Consider the following 16,498-nt stretch of genomic DNA (forward strand, 5'->3'; position numbering starts at 1 on the left):
ACCACGGAGCACCCAACAGCACACCCCCCCCGAACTTTTCCTGGACAAATAAAAGCAGACACTTGTTTGTGAAATCAAACTTGTTTACTTTGAACTCTGTTCTAACTAATACTAACTATATATAGGAACTTCTAACTAACTTAAATATTAAATGTGTATGTATATATTAACAAAAAAAAAACAGGGATAACAAGGAAGGGGAGAACTATTTACATGGGGGGGAAGGATCAGACTGTGCAAACGGGGGTCACAAATAAATAAATACAAACTATATACAAGGCCAAACAACAAAACAGTGGGGGGAATATATACAAGGGAGGGGGGCACGTCCTGGGCCCCACGCCCCTATAGTCCAGCACTGGGGGTGGGCGGCCAGGAGCCCCGCCTCGGCCGCAGCCCTGTCCAGGGCTGGCTGGGGACTGGGCGGACCGGTAGATACGGCCGGCAAGTGTCAGCTGGCCCCAGGTCTCCCTCAGTGGAACGTCCCTCAGTGGCGGGTGGTGGGGCGATGGCGGATGGCGCGGCGATGACAGGAGCAGTGGGTGGCGCGGCGGGTGGAGCATGCAGGGCGGGCACAGCGGCGGCCGGCGTGGCATGGGGGGCCAGGTAATCCACTATGCGGTTAAAGGTCTCCATGTAGGCCCCCCATGCCTCTTGGCGCCAGGCCAGCGCCCGCTCCTGGAGGTGGAGGTGGCGTTGCTCCACCCGCAGCCACTGCTCCGCGACCTCCACCTGCCAGCCGGTGGGTCCTCCGCCGAGGGGCTGGCCGGCGCTCTCCGTTCCTTCCGATGGTGCAGCTGCGGAACACAGGAGGGGGGGAAGAAGAGTGGAGACAGGCGTTAGTGTGGGCCCCGAGCCGTGGCCCTTGTCCCCCCACCCCTGTGCTGCAGGTTCCCCATCCCCGTCCCCGGGAGATGCTGCTGTGATGGGGTTCAAGGGTCCCCCTGCACTGCACTCCGTCCCCTGGCAGGAGTGACTCTCACTTCACTCAGCAGGTACGACAGGAGGTTTATTAAGCAACAGATGCCCAGTTTCTCCCAAAAGTGACAGTACAGCAGTCAGAGACAGTCCTTCCAACCCGTCCTGGGGAGAAGACCCTGAGGGGTGCCCCTCTGGGGTGTAGCTTTCCCCCTCCTCAGGCTGGCTGCCTTCCAGCTCTCCCTTCCCCTAGCCTCTAACTGCGGCCCCCGATTCAAACCCAGCTCAGCTCCTCCCTCCTCTTTGTTCAGGGCAGAGGTGTAACCTGCCAGTTGTAGCCCCAGGATCATCCTTTACCCCTGGGAGCTATTCAGCTTGTTGCTCATATCTAGCCTGAGTCTCGCATTTGCACTCCCCCCACTCCATTACATGCTGCTGCTGCTGCTGCTGCTGCTGCTGGGTGTCCCGGGGGACCCTAGAGTTTCCACCCCTCCCTGCCCCGGGGATGGGGCATGGCACTGTTGTGCTGGGGGGGGTGCAGGGGCTGATGCACTCCTGTGAGGGACATGCCACTGCTGTCCTTGGGGCCATGGCCATCTGGGCATGTGGAGGGCCTTGGCCACATATCTATTACCCCCGCCCCTCAACCCTGGTGGTGTACACCAGGGGGGTTACATACCTGTAGGTCCACTCCCACGGTCGGGGGACACCCGGGGGGCGAATGCCCAGCTGCTGCTCCTTGATGGCAGGAGGAGGATCTGGAGCCCCGTCTCTGTGGAGGAAGAGTCCCCCTCCTCCTTCTCCTCCTGCTCCGGTGCCCCGGGGGTGGGCTCCGGGGGGGGCCCCCGGGGTGCAGGGCTTGCCTCCGGGGTGGACTCCTGCTCCGGGGCCTGCTGTGGCTCCTCAGCCGAGGTGTCAAGCGTGGCTGGAGGGGAGGAGGTGTGCCGGGGGCCCAGGATGTCCCTGAGCTCCCTGTAAAAGGGGCAAGTGACGAGGGCAGCCCCAGATCGGCTGGCCGCATCCCAGGCCCGGGCGTAACCGTGCCGCAGCTCCTTGACTTTACTCCGGACATGGTCCAGAGTGCGGGCAGGGTGACTCCAGGTGGCCAGGCCCTCGGCCAGCCGAGCGAACGTATCCATGTTCCGCCTCTTGCTCTCCATTACCTGGAACACCTCCTCCTCGCTCCAGAGCCCCAGCAGGTCACGAAGCTCGGCCTCCATCCAGGAGGGGCCCCGCTGCCGCTTCCTGGCCTGGCTCCTGCCCTGGCTGCCCTGGCTCCCCTTCGGAGGGGTTCCCTCAGGGCGCTGGGGGGGCTGCCGGGCGGCCATGAGGTCCTTTGGGGGTCTCGGTGGCTGAAGATGAGCGTGCAGGCTAGCCGCGTGTTATTGCTGCTGCCTGCAGGCTCTCTCAGCTTCCTGCACAGAAAGGGAGGGGATGAGGACCTTTAAGGGGCCGCTCCACGTGGCCACCATTGAGCTGAGGGGCTGGAGAGAGCATCTCTCAACCCCTCAGCTGATGGCCGCCATGGAGGACCCCGCAATTTCGAAGTTGCGGGACGCGCAACGGCTACACGGTCCCTACTTCGACGTTGAACGTCGAAGTAGGGCGCTATTCCCATCCCCTCATGGGGTTAGTGGCTTCGACGTCTTGCCGCCTAACGTCGATGTTAACGTCGAAATAGCGCCCAACATGTGTAGCCGTGACGGGCGCTATTTCAACGTTAGTGCTGCTACTGCGAAGTAGCGTGCACGTGTAGATGTGGCTCAAGGGTGATAGCAGGAGTGGGCAGCTGGAGTCGCAGGACAGAGGCTGGGAGGCGTAAAGCGGCAAGGAGAGGAAGCCAGGTGGAGATGTTGAGACCCAGGAATAAGGGGAAGCCAGAGCCCAGCCTGGAAAGGCTCTGACTGGGAGTACGTGCTCTGAGGAGAAACACCAACTCAAGGTGGAGGAGGACACGTTCGTACTGGGACAAACCCAGTATCAGTGCAAAAAAGAAGGACATTACTTAATAATCATAGGGATTTCCATTGCACCTTCCATGAGCAGGATTCAGAGTGGCTCAGGAAGATGGGCTAGTCATAGTAATACAGCCGTTTTGGAGAGGGGGAAGGAGAGGAACAAAATCTTAATACGCACCATGCAGACAGCAATTGGCACAGTCCAGTCAGAACATAAGCTTCTTGATCCTATCTCCACCAGAAAGCCACACCAATCCCTTTTCACCGTCAACAGGAGTTTTGCTCCCTTCAGAGGTCCTTGGCATTCTCAGGTGGAAATAATCCCGTAAAGACGCCATGTTCTTGTTTATTATTCTTCACTTGGCTTCACAGCATAGCTCCAGTTTTGTGTCTGTGAGGGGATAGATATAATGGTTGAACCTCTTGTCTGGCAGCCCCGGGACCTGAATGGTGCTGAATGAGAGAATTTGCCAGACCACGGGACGTCAATTTTGTTTAGCACATTACTAACACTTCCACTGCTTACTGGGCTCTTAGAAGACATTTAGGGGTAAATTAGAGCTAAATAACAGCACCGAACCCTGAGAGCCAGGACTGGTGGCTGGAAACAAACTTTACAGGACCACAGGAAACTTGGCCACACCCATGATAAGCGGTCGTCCGGCTAACTAAAATCATGCCAGGTTATGGATGTTGCCAGCTGAGATTAGCGAGGTTCAACCTGTATTGTCACACATCTAGCCTACTGGCCGCAGTGCTGACAGGAGAGCAGTCAGAAAGCCCCAGACTCTAAGCACATGACAAGTGAACTGACTGGAGTTCAATTCCAGTACTGCAATATATCAGTGGACTGCACACTTGCCACAGCAACCAAGTCCCAGGGTAAAATAAGTCCAAACAGGACTTAAAACCGCAGCCTGCTTCCACTGAAGTCAATGGTAATATCCCTCTGGTTCAGTGGGAGCAGAACCAGGCCTCTTGTGGATTGATTTATGACTAGCACATGCTGTACCGCTTGGGAGCTGTGTGTGTGTTTCTTTTCATTTCCATGGATGTTTTAACAATAAAGCAAATACTTCTAGATTTGTGCCTATGAATTATTGTGCTCCTAATGAGAGGAAGAATTACCTGAGCAGTGTTTAGATGGGGCTCTGCTGCCAGAACAAATGCAATTGCTGGATCATTGAGTGGCTGAATATTACTGTTCACCCCACTGGTATTTTCATTAAAAATATTGCTAAATCTAACTCAATCCTTTTTTTTGGTGGGGGGGGGCATGCAATCTGCTTCTGCAATTACAGTTGCTAAGGAATTGGAATTGAAATCATAGTCATATTACTGTAACTCATTACAGCTACTAATTGGACGCTCATCTGACAAGCACCTTATTGCTTAACTGGGGGAAGAAGACAATTAAGGCCAAAACAAAATGAAACAACTCCTTACGGCTAGAGGCAGTAGAACACAATGCTTTGCATTGTTACATGCTTGGCTATTGTGAGGCAACAGCTAAGCCTAGCCTGGTTCACTTGCATCTACACTGCTGCTGCATTCGAACGCTTGTAGAATAAGCCCAGTTTTCCGAGGTTCTGAGGACTCCCAGCAATCACTGACTTTGCTGGGAGCCGACGCGTCTCAACCCCTCTGCAAACCAGATCCCAAATTGTTTGCAGCTCCTGCGAATGCTGCCACCGAAGACAGTCTCTTTCCTTCCCCATCTGGGTAGTGGTAAAATAATCTGTTGTTTTTCTGTAATTGCTCAAACACAAATATCCAACTCTAGTCTCACAAGTATTCGCTCCACGTGAAGGGCACGTGTTCTGAGCTCTGCGAGATGCAAGCAGCTGTCATTCCAATGGATATTAATTTATATTGTCTCTCATTCGAGTGCTCTGTGCACAGATACACAAAGGCGACGGGATGCCAGCGGGTGCTTTATATGAAGACATCTGGTGGAAAGGCAGACGGTGGTCACACTGGGGAGACTGCACCTGGACTTACTCTTTAAAATCAACGTAACCTGTTGCTTCCCTGCTCTCTGCTTTGTTACGTATGTATCTTAGATTCCTCCCCCCTTTCCCACCACCACCAGTCATTGGGAGAGGAGATTCCAGGAAGGCGGGACATCTGTGGAACATGTAAATGGAAGTCAGAATTTTGGGTAATTGTGTATCTGATCACAACTGGGGCAGATTGGAAGGCAGGAGGAGGAGGAGTGGGGCAGTAATGTATAATCCTTTAGCGGGTCCCCCCCAAAAAAGGTCTCCTCAGGAGATAGAGAAATGCTGCAACACACCGAGTTACTGACTCATCACTCGAGAATATCTGAGATCATAAAAACTTAGAAACGTAGGGTGAGAAGGGACAGCAAGAAATCACCTTGACCAGGGGTGCACAAGGTGGGTGGGAGGGCCCCTTTGGTGGGGAATGAACTTTCTTACAGGGGTGCAGCATGATCGGCTGCTGGGTCTTAGGCTCATCCACCTCATTAAAAATGCTGAAATAGGTTCCTGTTTTTATGTCTGCATATTCACATTTATCTACTGATGAGTCTGGTTTTTACATTCTACAGACTTATTGTCTTACCCCTGCTGAAAGGGTTTTTTCTGTTCTTTTTTTTTTTTTTTCATATAAGAACATAAGTGAAATTTTCTTCTGTTTGGGTGACAGACAGGTGGGATGGGGCTGCTAATTGCAGGGTCAAAAAGTGGAGCCTGACGTAAAAAGTTTGCTCGCCCGTGACCTTGTCCCTCCTCTCGTGCTGAGGAAAGCCCAAATAAGCCTAGAGCATCCCTTATCGGTATTTGTCTATCTTGCTCATAAAAACCTCCATGGACAGAGAGAGTCAACAACTTCCCTTGTATTCTGGTACAACCTCTTCTGTTACTTAGTGATCAGAGGTGAAAAGAGCTTCTTACTATCTAACCTAAATCTCCCTTACTGCTGATTGAGCTTATTATTTCTTGGCCTATCTTCTACTGATATGGAAAATGTTTGATCACTTCCCTCCTTAGAGCAGCCCTTAACATCAGTAAAGACTGTTATCAGGGACCTTCTCAATCTCCTTTCCTCAAGACTGAATGTATCCAGGTGTTAACCTTTTCACATAGGTCAGGTTTTCTAAACCTTTGATCATTCTTGTTGCACTCCCCTAAGACTTTTCTCCAGTCTGTCATCTTTCATACAGTCAGGCTCCCAGAACTGATACAATACTCCAGCTTTGGCCTCACCAGGGTCAAATACATAAGGTAAATCATTTCATGAGGAATAGTGCTTATTTCAAAATAGTTAGTTAGAAATAGGTGCTGTTAAGACAGGAAATACAGCCTATTTCAAAACAAGCCATACTGCATCCAACGCTTCTATTTCCAAATAGGCTCATTGGCTACGTCTACACTACAGAGATCTTTCAAAAGAATCCCTTCTGGAAGATCTCTTCTGAAAGAGCCACTTTTGAAGGAGTGCGTCCATGCACAAAAAAGCAGATCAAAAGAGTGCTCTGCCCTTTCAAAACAGAGCGTCCACACAGCCCCTGCTCTTTTGAAAGAATGGGCCACGGATCGAAAAATCAGGCGCCATGAGGACTGCTCTTTTGAAAAAAAAGACCCCTGAGGCATCTACCTGTGTTTTCCTTCGAAAGAAGCTTTCAAAAGGGGTCTGCTCCTGAAACAGGAAAGGAAGAGCTATTTTGAAAGGAACACCACATTCTTTTTTCACTTTTGAAAGAACGCTTTTTGGGTGTAGACGCTCTGTGGAATTTTTCACCAGAACTTGCTAGTGCAGATGCAGCCCTTGTGTGTAGATGCTCTGTTTCAAAATAGGTGCTGTTAAGACAGGGAAGAGAGCCTATTTTGAAATAAGCCATAGTGCATCTAATGGCTTTATTCCAAAATATGCCCTTGTTAAGCACTATTTCAAAATGCACTTTTGTGTGTGGCAACATTATTTTGACATAAGCTATTTCAGAATAGCTATTCCGGAAGTGGACTTCGTGTTTTTTCACTTTTTGTATGAACTGTTGTATTGTGTTACTGTGCATCTAATCATTTATTCTTTGTACTGTGGTAGTACCTAGGTGCTCCAATCAAGGATTAGTGTTAGGCATTGCGTAAACATCTAACAAAGACACAGTTCATGCCCCCAAAGATCTAAATAAATTAATGGAGAAAGCACTCGTTCATTAGACTCACTTTGGGATGAAAGGCACTGACTCTATTATAGTAACATGTTATTCTGATTTCTCTACAGATCTTCACTGCTCAAACTGGGGCTACATTTTGCTGCTTTTAAGGCACATACTTCTTATAATGTGTGAGATATCAGACTTTCCTTTGCCTAATCTAAATCCCTTGAGGCTTCCACATTTTTTGCTTGACTTTTCATTGCCTTGTATCAAATTAAGTACTTTAGACCTGTGCCAAGTAAAATGCTACTATTGGGGTGAATGGAGAGTATGGATGTTATCTTCCCCCTGCTTTGTACTCATGCAAATGAAAATAATGATGCAGGGCAGGGGGGACTGGGCCTTCTACTTCTGAGTATAAACAAGAATTTATTCTGTATTTTCTCTTTTCAGAGCTTACGGTTGCCGAGGAGATGACACAAAACTCTCTTTTTATTTCCTTCTTCAATTTTTTCTGGTTCTTGCAGAGTTTAGAGTATGGGGTTCCCAGGGCTGGTTGTTGGAGTAACACTTTTATAAACAGTAGGCACGCAACACAGGCCATACAAGGGCCATGTGACATGTGAGCAACTCCCCCATGAACTATCAGAAATACTGTACTGGAGAAGAAACTGTGTTTGTAGCGGCTGCTCTGCCTCTGTGCCACAGTCCTTGCTAAGAAAGGTTATGAATTAATGGCTGTTGATATTGCTCTGCCAGACTATTCTGACTGACTAATCCTACTGAAAATACAGAACTCCTAGATTGTAACCTAGGAAAGCAATGCAGTAGGTTGGTCTAGGCCAAATGGGCTTTTCTGTAGCCTTCCTCCACTACCACCGTTTTCACATAAAGAGATCACCTCGATCAAGGACAGGCTGTATCTAGAAGTCTTCTCTCCCTTTTGCCTTCTTGTGGCTAAATGCAACTCCCCAGCCAGGGATTACTCTAGGGTCGTGCAAGGTTGAGAGTATCCACTAACTAGGATCTGGCTACAAAACTGGTTTTCAGTCACGCTATTAAACACAGACCCTTAGACCTCGGTCTGATTTAAAATCTGAAAGCCAAAACAGGACAGCCCCAACTTCTCTGTTCCCCTATCATTCAATCTTTCCCTAGGAAATGCTTTTTTACCAGATCCCCTGTTCCACCACCAACCTCCTGAGTCATCTTCTCCCTCAATTAAGAAGCATTGTGAAAAGACAAGACAAACCAAAGATAATTTTAGGGATTGAAGGCCTTTGGGCAGGAAGATTCTTTATCCACAGAACAGTGCCAAGTACAGTAGAACCTCAGAGTTATGAACACCAGAGTTACAACTCAACTGACCAGTCAAACACACACCTCATTTGGAACTGGAGATACATAATCTGACAGCAACAGAGATAATAAAAACAAAACAAACAAACAATAAAAAAAAATCCATAAAATCCCCAACACTGCACAGTACTGTGTTAAATATAAACTATTACAATAAAGGCAAAGCAGCACTTTGGTTCTGCACAGTAAAGTTTCAAAAATTAATTAAGTTAATGTTCATTTATAAACTTTTGAACAACCAACCATAATGTTTGTTCAGCGCTACCAACATTTTAGGGTTCTGGACAACCTCCGTTCCCAAGGTGTTCCTAGCTCTGGGGTTCTGCTGTGCTCTGCTAATGGTCACTGCGGCTCAGTCTTCACTAGACAATTAGGTCACCTTAACTATGTCACTTGGGGCATGAACAATTCATATACCTGAGTAACATGGAGTTAATCCAACACAAGCCCCAGTGCAGACAGTGGTAGGTTGATGGAAACTTTTTCCATTGACTTTGTTACCACCTTTTGGGGAGATGGGTTACCTACCCCACTGGTAGTCTCGGCTGGCCATTTGTCAACACGTGTAGCATCGTCATTCCCCAGCAACCAAATGGTTTGGTTAGTTTCCGACAGCCAGAGGGGAGAACGAACACTCTACCTTTTCTCTTGCTGGCATGTGTGTCAGCAAGTAACAATGGATGCATATGTTCACCAGCAGCCTCGGCGATCCAAACATCACAGCCCTGTACTCATACCAGAGATGAGAAAATGAAACCGACTAAAAACAACTGCAAACAAAAATGACATGGCAATGGCTTATTCTGCAGCTCCGCCAAGCCAAGAGCAAAAAGCAGCTTTTCAATTATGCTGTAGATACTGCATCTGTTCTGCAATTCATCCAAGCTGCACGTTTGTCAGAAAGCAAACACCCAGCCTAAATAGTGAAGAGTAAAGTGGATTTTTAATATATGTTTTCAGCTATAGTTCTCTAAACTGCTAGACGTAGTCTCGGCAAGCTCTTTGGGTTTGTCCATGTGGGAGAATGTAGACCACAGTATGATTATAACAGTATGAGGGGACATCTACACTTACCAGAAGATCAACGTGGTGGCAGTCTACCTGGGGTTTGATCTAGTGCACCAGGGGGGCTGGGGTAAATTGAATTGTCAGCACTCCACTGCTGACCCTGGTACTCTGCAAGGAGAAAGGGAAGTTGATGGGAGAGTTTCTTCTGTTGACCTCTCATGGTGTGGATGGCAGGAGAAATCAATTTAGAATACATTGGTTCCCGCTACATCACTCATGTAGCTGGAGTTACGTATCTTCAGTCGACTCTTCCCCATAGTGTACACCTGGCCGAAGTATAGCACAATAACTCTCCTGGTGAACACTTTTATGTGCAACAACTGTGCCTTTTTTCAGGTTTGCTGAATTTGCCTTGGGGTGCCCGCACATTATCCCATGTAGTTTGCCCACTTGTCTTCTAGGTGCATTGATGTTTACTTCTCTTGCAAGAGTGTGTGAGATTTAATTCATTTCTTTACATTTGTAACATGGTTTGAAATCCTCCGATGAGCAGCACTTTAAGTGTCAAACATTGTTATTACCTAGATACTCTGGTTGGATGGGCCAAATACAGCAGGGTCAGTTGTGTAGTGTATTCCAGTGCAGGCCAATGGACTGCATATGTGAAGCCTAACCCTGCAAACCTTTACACATGAGTTATCCCTTGAGGCAAGATGGGTCTACTCCCATGTCTAAAGTTACTCATGAACAAGCATTTACTGGAGTAAAGCTTTGTTTGTTGCAGGCTGCGGACCACTGAAAGATGCAAACCACTATCAACCAGAAGCAAATGGTATACTTTCCTAGTGAGGTGCACTCCCAGGGTAATTATTACCTGTATAAAAACAAAGAGAAGAATGATACTGAGCCGTCAAAAGGCAGCCACCCTGTCAGAGGCCTCTCCCTAACAACTGGCAAGTCCACAGTGTGATGTGAGGTGGTCGCTTGAAATGTCCTGCTGAATAAAAGATACGAGCCAATATTACAGAACTGCAAGGACCCCTTCTCCACGGCTCTTGTTTTCTTCATTGACACAGTAACGGAGAGCTCCAAAGGAGAAGGAAAACACCAGACTGCATGAACAGACGACTGAAGTACCGCAAGGGGGGAAACTGGAAGATGCTCTTGTTACTTGCCCTTTACTGCCTTTGCTCATCCACAATCTGTTACCCAATTAGAATCACACTTCGCCTGGCACTATGAAGTTCCTTTGTATGACGGTCTGGTCTAAGGCTAATGAGCCAGGTGAAGGGCCTCTTTTGCTAGCGCGTGTATACAGGGAGACCCAGATGCATACACAAGGCACTCTGAAGCCCTGTGCCCTGGATGAAGAATAGAGTCCCAGCCTGACGGTATTTGCCTGCAATAGCAGATTAGAAGGGAGCTGGAGGGAGGGGTTGGAAGGAAGGAACTCTGCAGGGAGGCTGCATGGCCAGCTGCTGGAACCCCATGTCAGTGGCAGGGAGGGATTTCAAAGAGGCTGAGTAGAGAGGCTGGTAGGTGGGAGAGAGAGATATTCCGCCTCTCCCCAGTGGGAACCTTGTTGTTGCCATCCGTTTGCAGAGCCTGCATAATTCAGAGTGGCTGATCAAAGCTTCTAAGAGACAGCACACTGCTCTTTCCTGCTCTCTCACAGCGGCCACTTCCCATTCCGAGGGGGCAAAAGCGCGTCTCCCTTTGTGTGCAAGGCCCTGGTCAAAGACTACGTTTTCCTGGTGATCAGATGTGTTTATTGTTGTGGAAATATTGCTCTCCCTGAGTGCGATCAGCTTCCTGGTTTTGTCCGGATTCAGCTGACTGGAAGCCTTCAGCTGTGCCTGCCATACACACTGGGGGCTGAGCTGAGGAGGTGTTGGTCCTCTCAGTAACGGCAGAGGCAAGGGTGGCCCTTTCTTGCCATTCTCACTGGGAACCGAGACAGAGAGGGAGCCAAGTTAGTCTGTATTCTATCAACACAAACCAGAAGTCATGTAGCACTTTGAAGACTAACAATATAATTTATTAGGTGATGAGCTTTCATGGGCCAGACCCACTTCTTCAGATCCTAGCCATACTAGAACAGACTCCGTGTACAAAGCACAGAGGTCCAAAAATTGTTATCAAGGTTGGCAAATCAGAAGAGCAGAGGGACAGGAGTGGCTGGGGCGGGGGAGTTAAGAGTTAGATAAAACATCAAAGTATTTGTAAAAGAGTCCTTATAATGGGTCAGAAACAACAAGAAGTCCTGTGGCACCTTATAGACTAACAGATATTTTGGAGCGTAAGCTTTTGTGGGTAAAAGCTTTGCCCACAAAAGCTTATGCTCCAAAATATCTGTTAGTCTATAAGGTGCCACAGGACTTGTTGTTTTTGAAGATACAGACAAGCTCAGCTACCTCTATCTAATGGGTCAGGTAATTGCTGTCCCTGTTCAAACCACATGTTAATGTGTCAAATTTGAATATGAATGTTAGTTCTGAGCATTCCCTCTCTAGACGGTTGTTAAAGTCCGTTTTCATCTGGCGAGCCCAGACCCCAGTGCACATGGTATGGGTGAGGCAGGGGACGGGCAAGCTCTAGTAGCAAAGCAGTGCTCACTGGTTAGTAGGGTGACCGTATCTCCCTGGGCCAAATATGAGACATGGGGAATGACCTCCATCCTGGCCAAAATGGAATGGATGGTCGCCCTATCTGGGGGGCCGGGAACAGGGCTGCTGCCCTGCCAGTGAAACTCCTGGGACTTCCTAGTGGAAACAGTCACACAAAAGGGAATGAAACACAATCTCATCTACTAGGAGCTGATCAACTATTGGTAGCCTCTCACTGGAAAGACAAAAACAATCCCACCATTGAGGAAATAGGGGAGGTGGTTGTTGTTATGGAAAAAAATTAACAAACCAATGATGCACCCTGAAAAATAGGCATAGGACTGACAAAGACTTAGCTATTTGGTTACCTTTTGTTCAATACTCACACAAAGTTTATTCACCTGCAGAAAGCCAGCACACCTCTCTAGTTTGTTTTTAGTATTAACATTTGATAGACACAATTCACATGGTGAGTTCAGTCCATTTAATAAAAATCACCAGACATATTACAGGTGTTGCAATGACACCCCCTCTCTAATACGGCAACCTCTTCTGTAACATCCCGAAACTCCAGCTCACTATTGTAACGGTCACTTTGGTTTGTTGCATTTCTACGGGCTTCGTAAACGTGCTAAAACGTCCCAAATAAAGAGTTTTACAAAATGCAGCCTGGGCCTATTTCCCCCACTGCCACGTGTAATCACAAGAGCTGTGATCTCCAGGATCATGGCTTCATTTCAGAGCTTGCAGTAAGCCACAGAGCAAGAGCGCACATAAGCACACAGCGCCCCAGGCTGATCAAGTGCAATGAAGGGAAAAGAGGATCAAACCTGCCCAGACACACAATCCCAGCTGCCATGGGACCTGAAACTGAAATCACCTGCAATCAGAATTCAAAATTTAAACAGCTGAGCAAACTCACTCTCACCAAACGCTCGTACGCTCCCCGGGCAGCCTCCTCAGCATTGGGATCTCTTTCTCTCCCTATTTAAACACCTCTGTCTGCAGCCCCCTGTCCACTTCCCTGCCTGGTCACCCTGCCTCTGGCTGTTCAAACTGGAGATGATCTGTGCCTCCCTGGGAACACCTGACACAGATACAAAGCCACCTTTATATGTCTTAGACAGGGCAGTCAGGGACTTGTTCACCCTCTCCAGCCCTAACCCCACCAGTGCGGCCTCCGAGTTGCACTGATGATAGTAGCCCCCATAGGGGCTTAGCTGACCTGTTCCCCAGGCCAGCCTTACCTATACCTATCTCATAGAGCTGGAAGGGACCTTCAGAGGCCATCAAGTCCAGGCCCCTGCGCTCACAGCAGCACCTGTCACCATCCTGACATTTTTTTTAATCTGTTTACCTAAGATCCCTCAATGGCCCCCTCAAGGATTGAACTCACAAGCCTGGGTTTAGCCTTGTTCCCTTCCTGCCCTACGCTGCCTGGGAAGAGAGGCAAACGCAGAGGCATACCGGCAGCCCTATGCTATGAGGACACTCTCTCAGAGGGGCTAGCAGTGAGATTTGTTGCCTGTGTGCGGCCCACATGCATGACTCAAGCAGCCTATCCAGGCCACCCCGCAAGAAAGACTCAGGCCCTGTGAGTGGAACATGCATGTCACGTGCATTTGGGGCTCAGTGGAAGTGCACAGTATGGGGAAAATTTGCATCCTCATTACCCCTCTCTGGCTAATTTTTGCTGCTAAGCACCCCCACCCCATAGGCCGAGTGTATTATCACTCATTTGCACGCTACTGGATACCAAATCAGCACCCCGCACAGCATGTGACCTGCCCTGGAGACATGCGGCTTACATCTCTGACCTGGGTTCATTGTGACTAGTAGCTGGGAGCATTTGGGACAAGCAAACTAGATTGGGGGCCAACAGCCCCCCATTTTCAAGCCACCTTCTCACACCTGTTGCTCTTTTGTCTGCACAGAAAAGCACTGGCACGCCTGGCCTTTGAAAACAGGAGCTTTCTGTTTTTAAGATGTAAGTGGCAATTTAAAGCACCGTTCTGTGGGGCTTTTTTAACTTGGCGCTTTACCCTGGATTCACAGATGCGATGTATGAAAAACTCCAATATAGCAGCGCCTCTGCTAGATGAAATCACGTGGCGGAGGTAAGGTTTGGCAGAGCAGCTGACAGCTCCAACTAATAGGACCGAGAATCCGGAGAAGAATGGGGTAGATTTTAATGGAAGTTTATGTTTTTTCTAATGAATTTTAATGGCAGCTTTCATGACTGCTTCTATGATTCATATGAGAAAATTAAAATCCCACCTTGAAACTTATATGACAATGCAGTTAACATCTTGCAGTTGCTGGCATTATCTCAGAGAACCTTTCAGTCCCATTTCTATGGTGCATTGTTTTCCTCACAAAACATATTTTAAATATAAACCATTGAATCCTCATTGCTTCTTTACAACATTTTTATTCATTACCTTCTGGAGGCAAAGGGCATGGGTTTTATATAGAATTCACAATTGAATGTCTTATTTTGCAGCTTTACTCGACTGTGCATGTTTCCCAAGAAATTATTTTCTTCCAGATGCAGATGTTCTTCTGGAAATGTAACACAAGCCTGTTTCCAGTTAGGGCCCTTCTGTGCTAGGTGTTTTGCTGTGAGTAGGGTGGATGGGTGTCCAGTTTTCAGCTGGAATGGGACCCCAGCAGCTTTGATAAGAACCGCTAACTGGGCTGTCAAGAGTCCAGGTGGTGACGCAAGGGGACTAATGCACACTCCTGCCTACTTTGGCTTCATATGGCTTCTGGAAGTGGTGGCACATCCCCCTTCTGGCTCCTGCACACAGGAGCAGCGAGAGGACTTTGCAGACTACCCACTTCCCAAGCTCCAGCTCTGCAGCTCTTTTTGGCTGGGAGCTGTGGCTAATGGAAGCTGCTGGGGGGCAGTGAATGCGGGTGGGACAGCATACAGAGCTGCCTGGCCTAACCTTCATGTACAAGCTGGAAAGGGGGTGCAAGATACTTCCAGGAGCTTGAGATAAGTGCCACCCAGAGCCCCAACCCCCTGACCCTCCCAACACCTTTCTGTACCCCGGCCTCCTCACCCCAGCCTCACCACGGTTCCAGAGCACCCTCCTACACCCCAAACCCTGCATCCCAACTCACCCCAGCTGCCTGCCCCAGCCCAGTGAAAATAAGTGAGAGTGGGGAGTGAGTGACAGAAGGGGAGGGGAGAGAGTGAGTAGGAGGTGGGGGCTCAGAGGAGGGGTGGGGCAGAGGTGGAGCAAGGGTGTCTGGTTTGGTGCCAGTAGACACTTGGCAACAGTAGCTGTGAGCACTGCCAGCAGTGGCTTTTTGGGTGGGTGGCTTGTCAAGGCCCATTCAAAAATTATTCCCCTTAAACGTGTAATCAAAGCATTGCTCCGAGGAGCTGCTTGGAATTGTTTAGCCAAGCTTTAAATCAGCAGGACTCACATGTAAGAGAGAAGGCTTATGAGATGCAATCAGTCGCCTGGTTCTACTCTGACCCACAACCAGCTGATCTACGTTACATTCAGCATGGGCTCGGTTTCCAGTGACTACCAAGTTATAGTCCCTGTTCCCAGTACCATCATCTCTGGAGCATGTGTTCTGACCCTGTGTAGTTCTATGGTGAAGAACTAGGGGTCACCAAACGAAATTAAGGGGCAGCAGGTTTACCATGACCAAAAGGAATTTCTTTCTTGCGCAGCACATGGCAGGCCTGGGGGACTCCTGGCCAGAGGAGGTTCTGAAGACCGGGACTTTATCAGGGTTCAAAAAAGAACCAGATAAATTCATGGTGGTTGTGTCCACCAATGGCTGTTTGCCAGGATGGGTAGGAATGGTGTCCTAGCCTCTGTTTGCAGGAAGCTGGGAATGGATGACTGGACAGGGATCACTTGATGATTACCTGTTCTGTTCACTTTCTCTGTGGCACCTGGCATTGGCCACTGTCAGAAGACAGGACCCTGGACTAGGGGGACCTTTGGGCTGACCCAGTGTGGCTGTTGTTATGTAGAAAAACATCTTGTTTTGGTAAGAGGAACTATCCCTCCCTGCCCAATTCCTTTACCACCAATTGCTACCTGCTAACTGGTAGGGTTTGGCTCCAACACTCGCCCCTTCTGAAAGTGGCCATGGTTATTTCGTACTTCAAACAGGTACCCAGCCCGCATGGTGCTAGGCGACTTTGGATGCAAGTCCAAAAACTTACCTGGGCAGCGACATCACATTCCCTGGGTGCCCCCACCTCACTTCTTGTCTGCCCGCCAGTCATTCGGGTTTGAATAAATCCATTCAGCCACATCTGCCCGCTCCAGCAACTTTCCCCTTCCCTTAGCACAGCCCGATATAGTCCCCTCCTGCCCCAGAACTCTCTCTCCTGTGACGTCACAGGAGCCTGGGGGTTCTGGAGCTGCTGTCTCTTGGATAAGACACAAAGTTGAGCTCCTGGCCTCTAGAAATGACCTCAACCAAAGGGTCCCTTGCTAAACGCCAGCTTAGAGAATTGCACTTTGCCTCAGTCTCAGCTGAAGTTGCCC

The 16,498-nt window shown here is 48.8% G+C and overlaps 1 protein-coding gene across 2 annotated transcripts in view; it reads right to left on the reverse strand.

Moving 5' to 3' along the window:
• Positions 1–227: 227 nt before the first annotated feature.
• PARD3B (par-3 family cell polarity regulator beta) overlaps positions 228–16,498 on the reverse strand; it is a 614,980-nt gene continuing 598,709 nt past the window's right edge. Inside the window, exons 23-25 of one of the 2 annotated variants that reach the window (XR_012646411.1) lie at positions 3,055–3,267; positions 1,598–2,333; positions 228–797 (exon numbers count right to left, since the gene is read on the reverse strand). Coding sequence is in view for 1 of the 2 variants with exons in the window: in XM_075001347.1 (XP_074857448.1) it covers positions 3,243–3,267 (25 nt within the window). In the remaining variant the exon portion in view is untranslated. Of the gene's footprint in view, positions 798–1,597; positions 2,334–2,955; positions 3,268–16,498 lie in introns of those variants that run through there. The other variant, XM_075001347.1, reaches the window with a different exon arrangement.

This window comes from Carettochelys insculpta, chromosome 8, assembly GCF_033958435.1.
Source record: "Carettochelys insculpta isolate YL-2023 chromosome 8, ASM3395843v1, whole genome shotgun sequence".
Classification (NCBI taxonomy): domain Eukaryota; kingdom Metazoa; phylum Chordata; order Testudines; family Carettochelyidae; genus Carettochelys; species Carettochelys insculpta.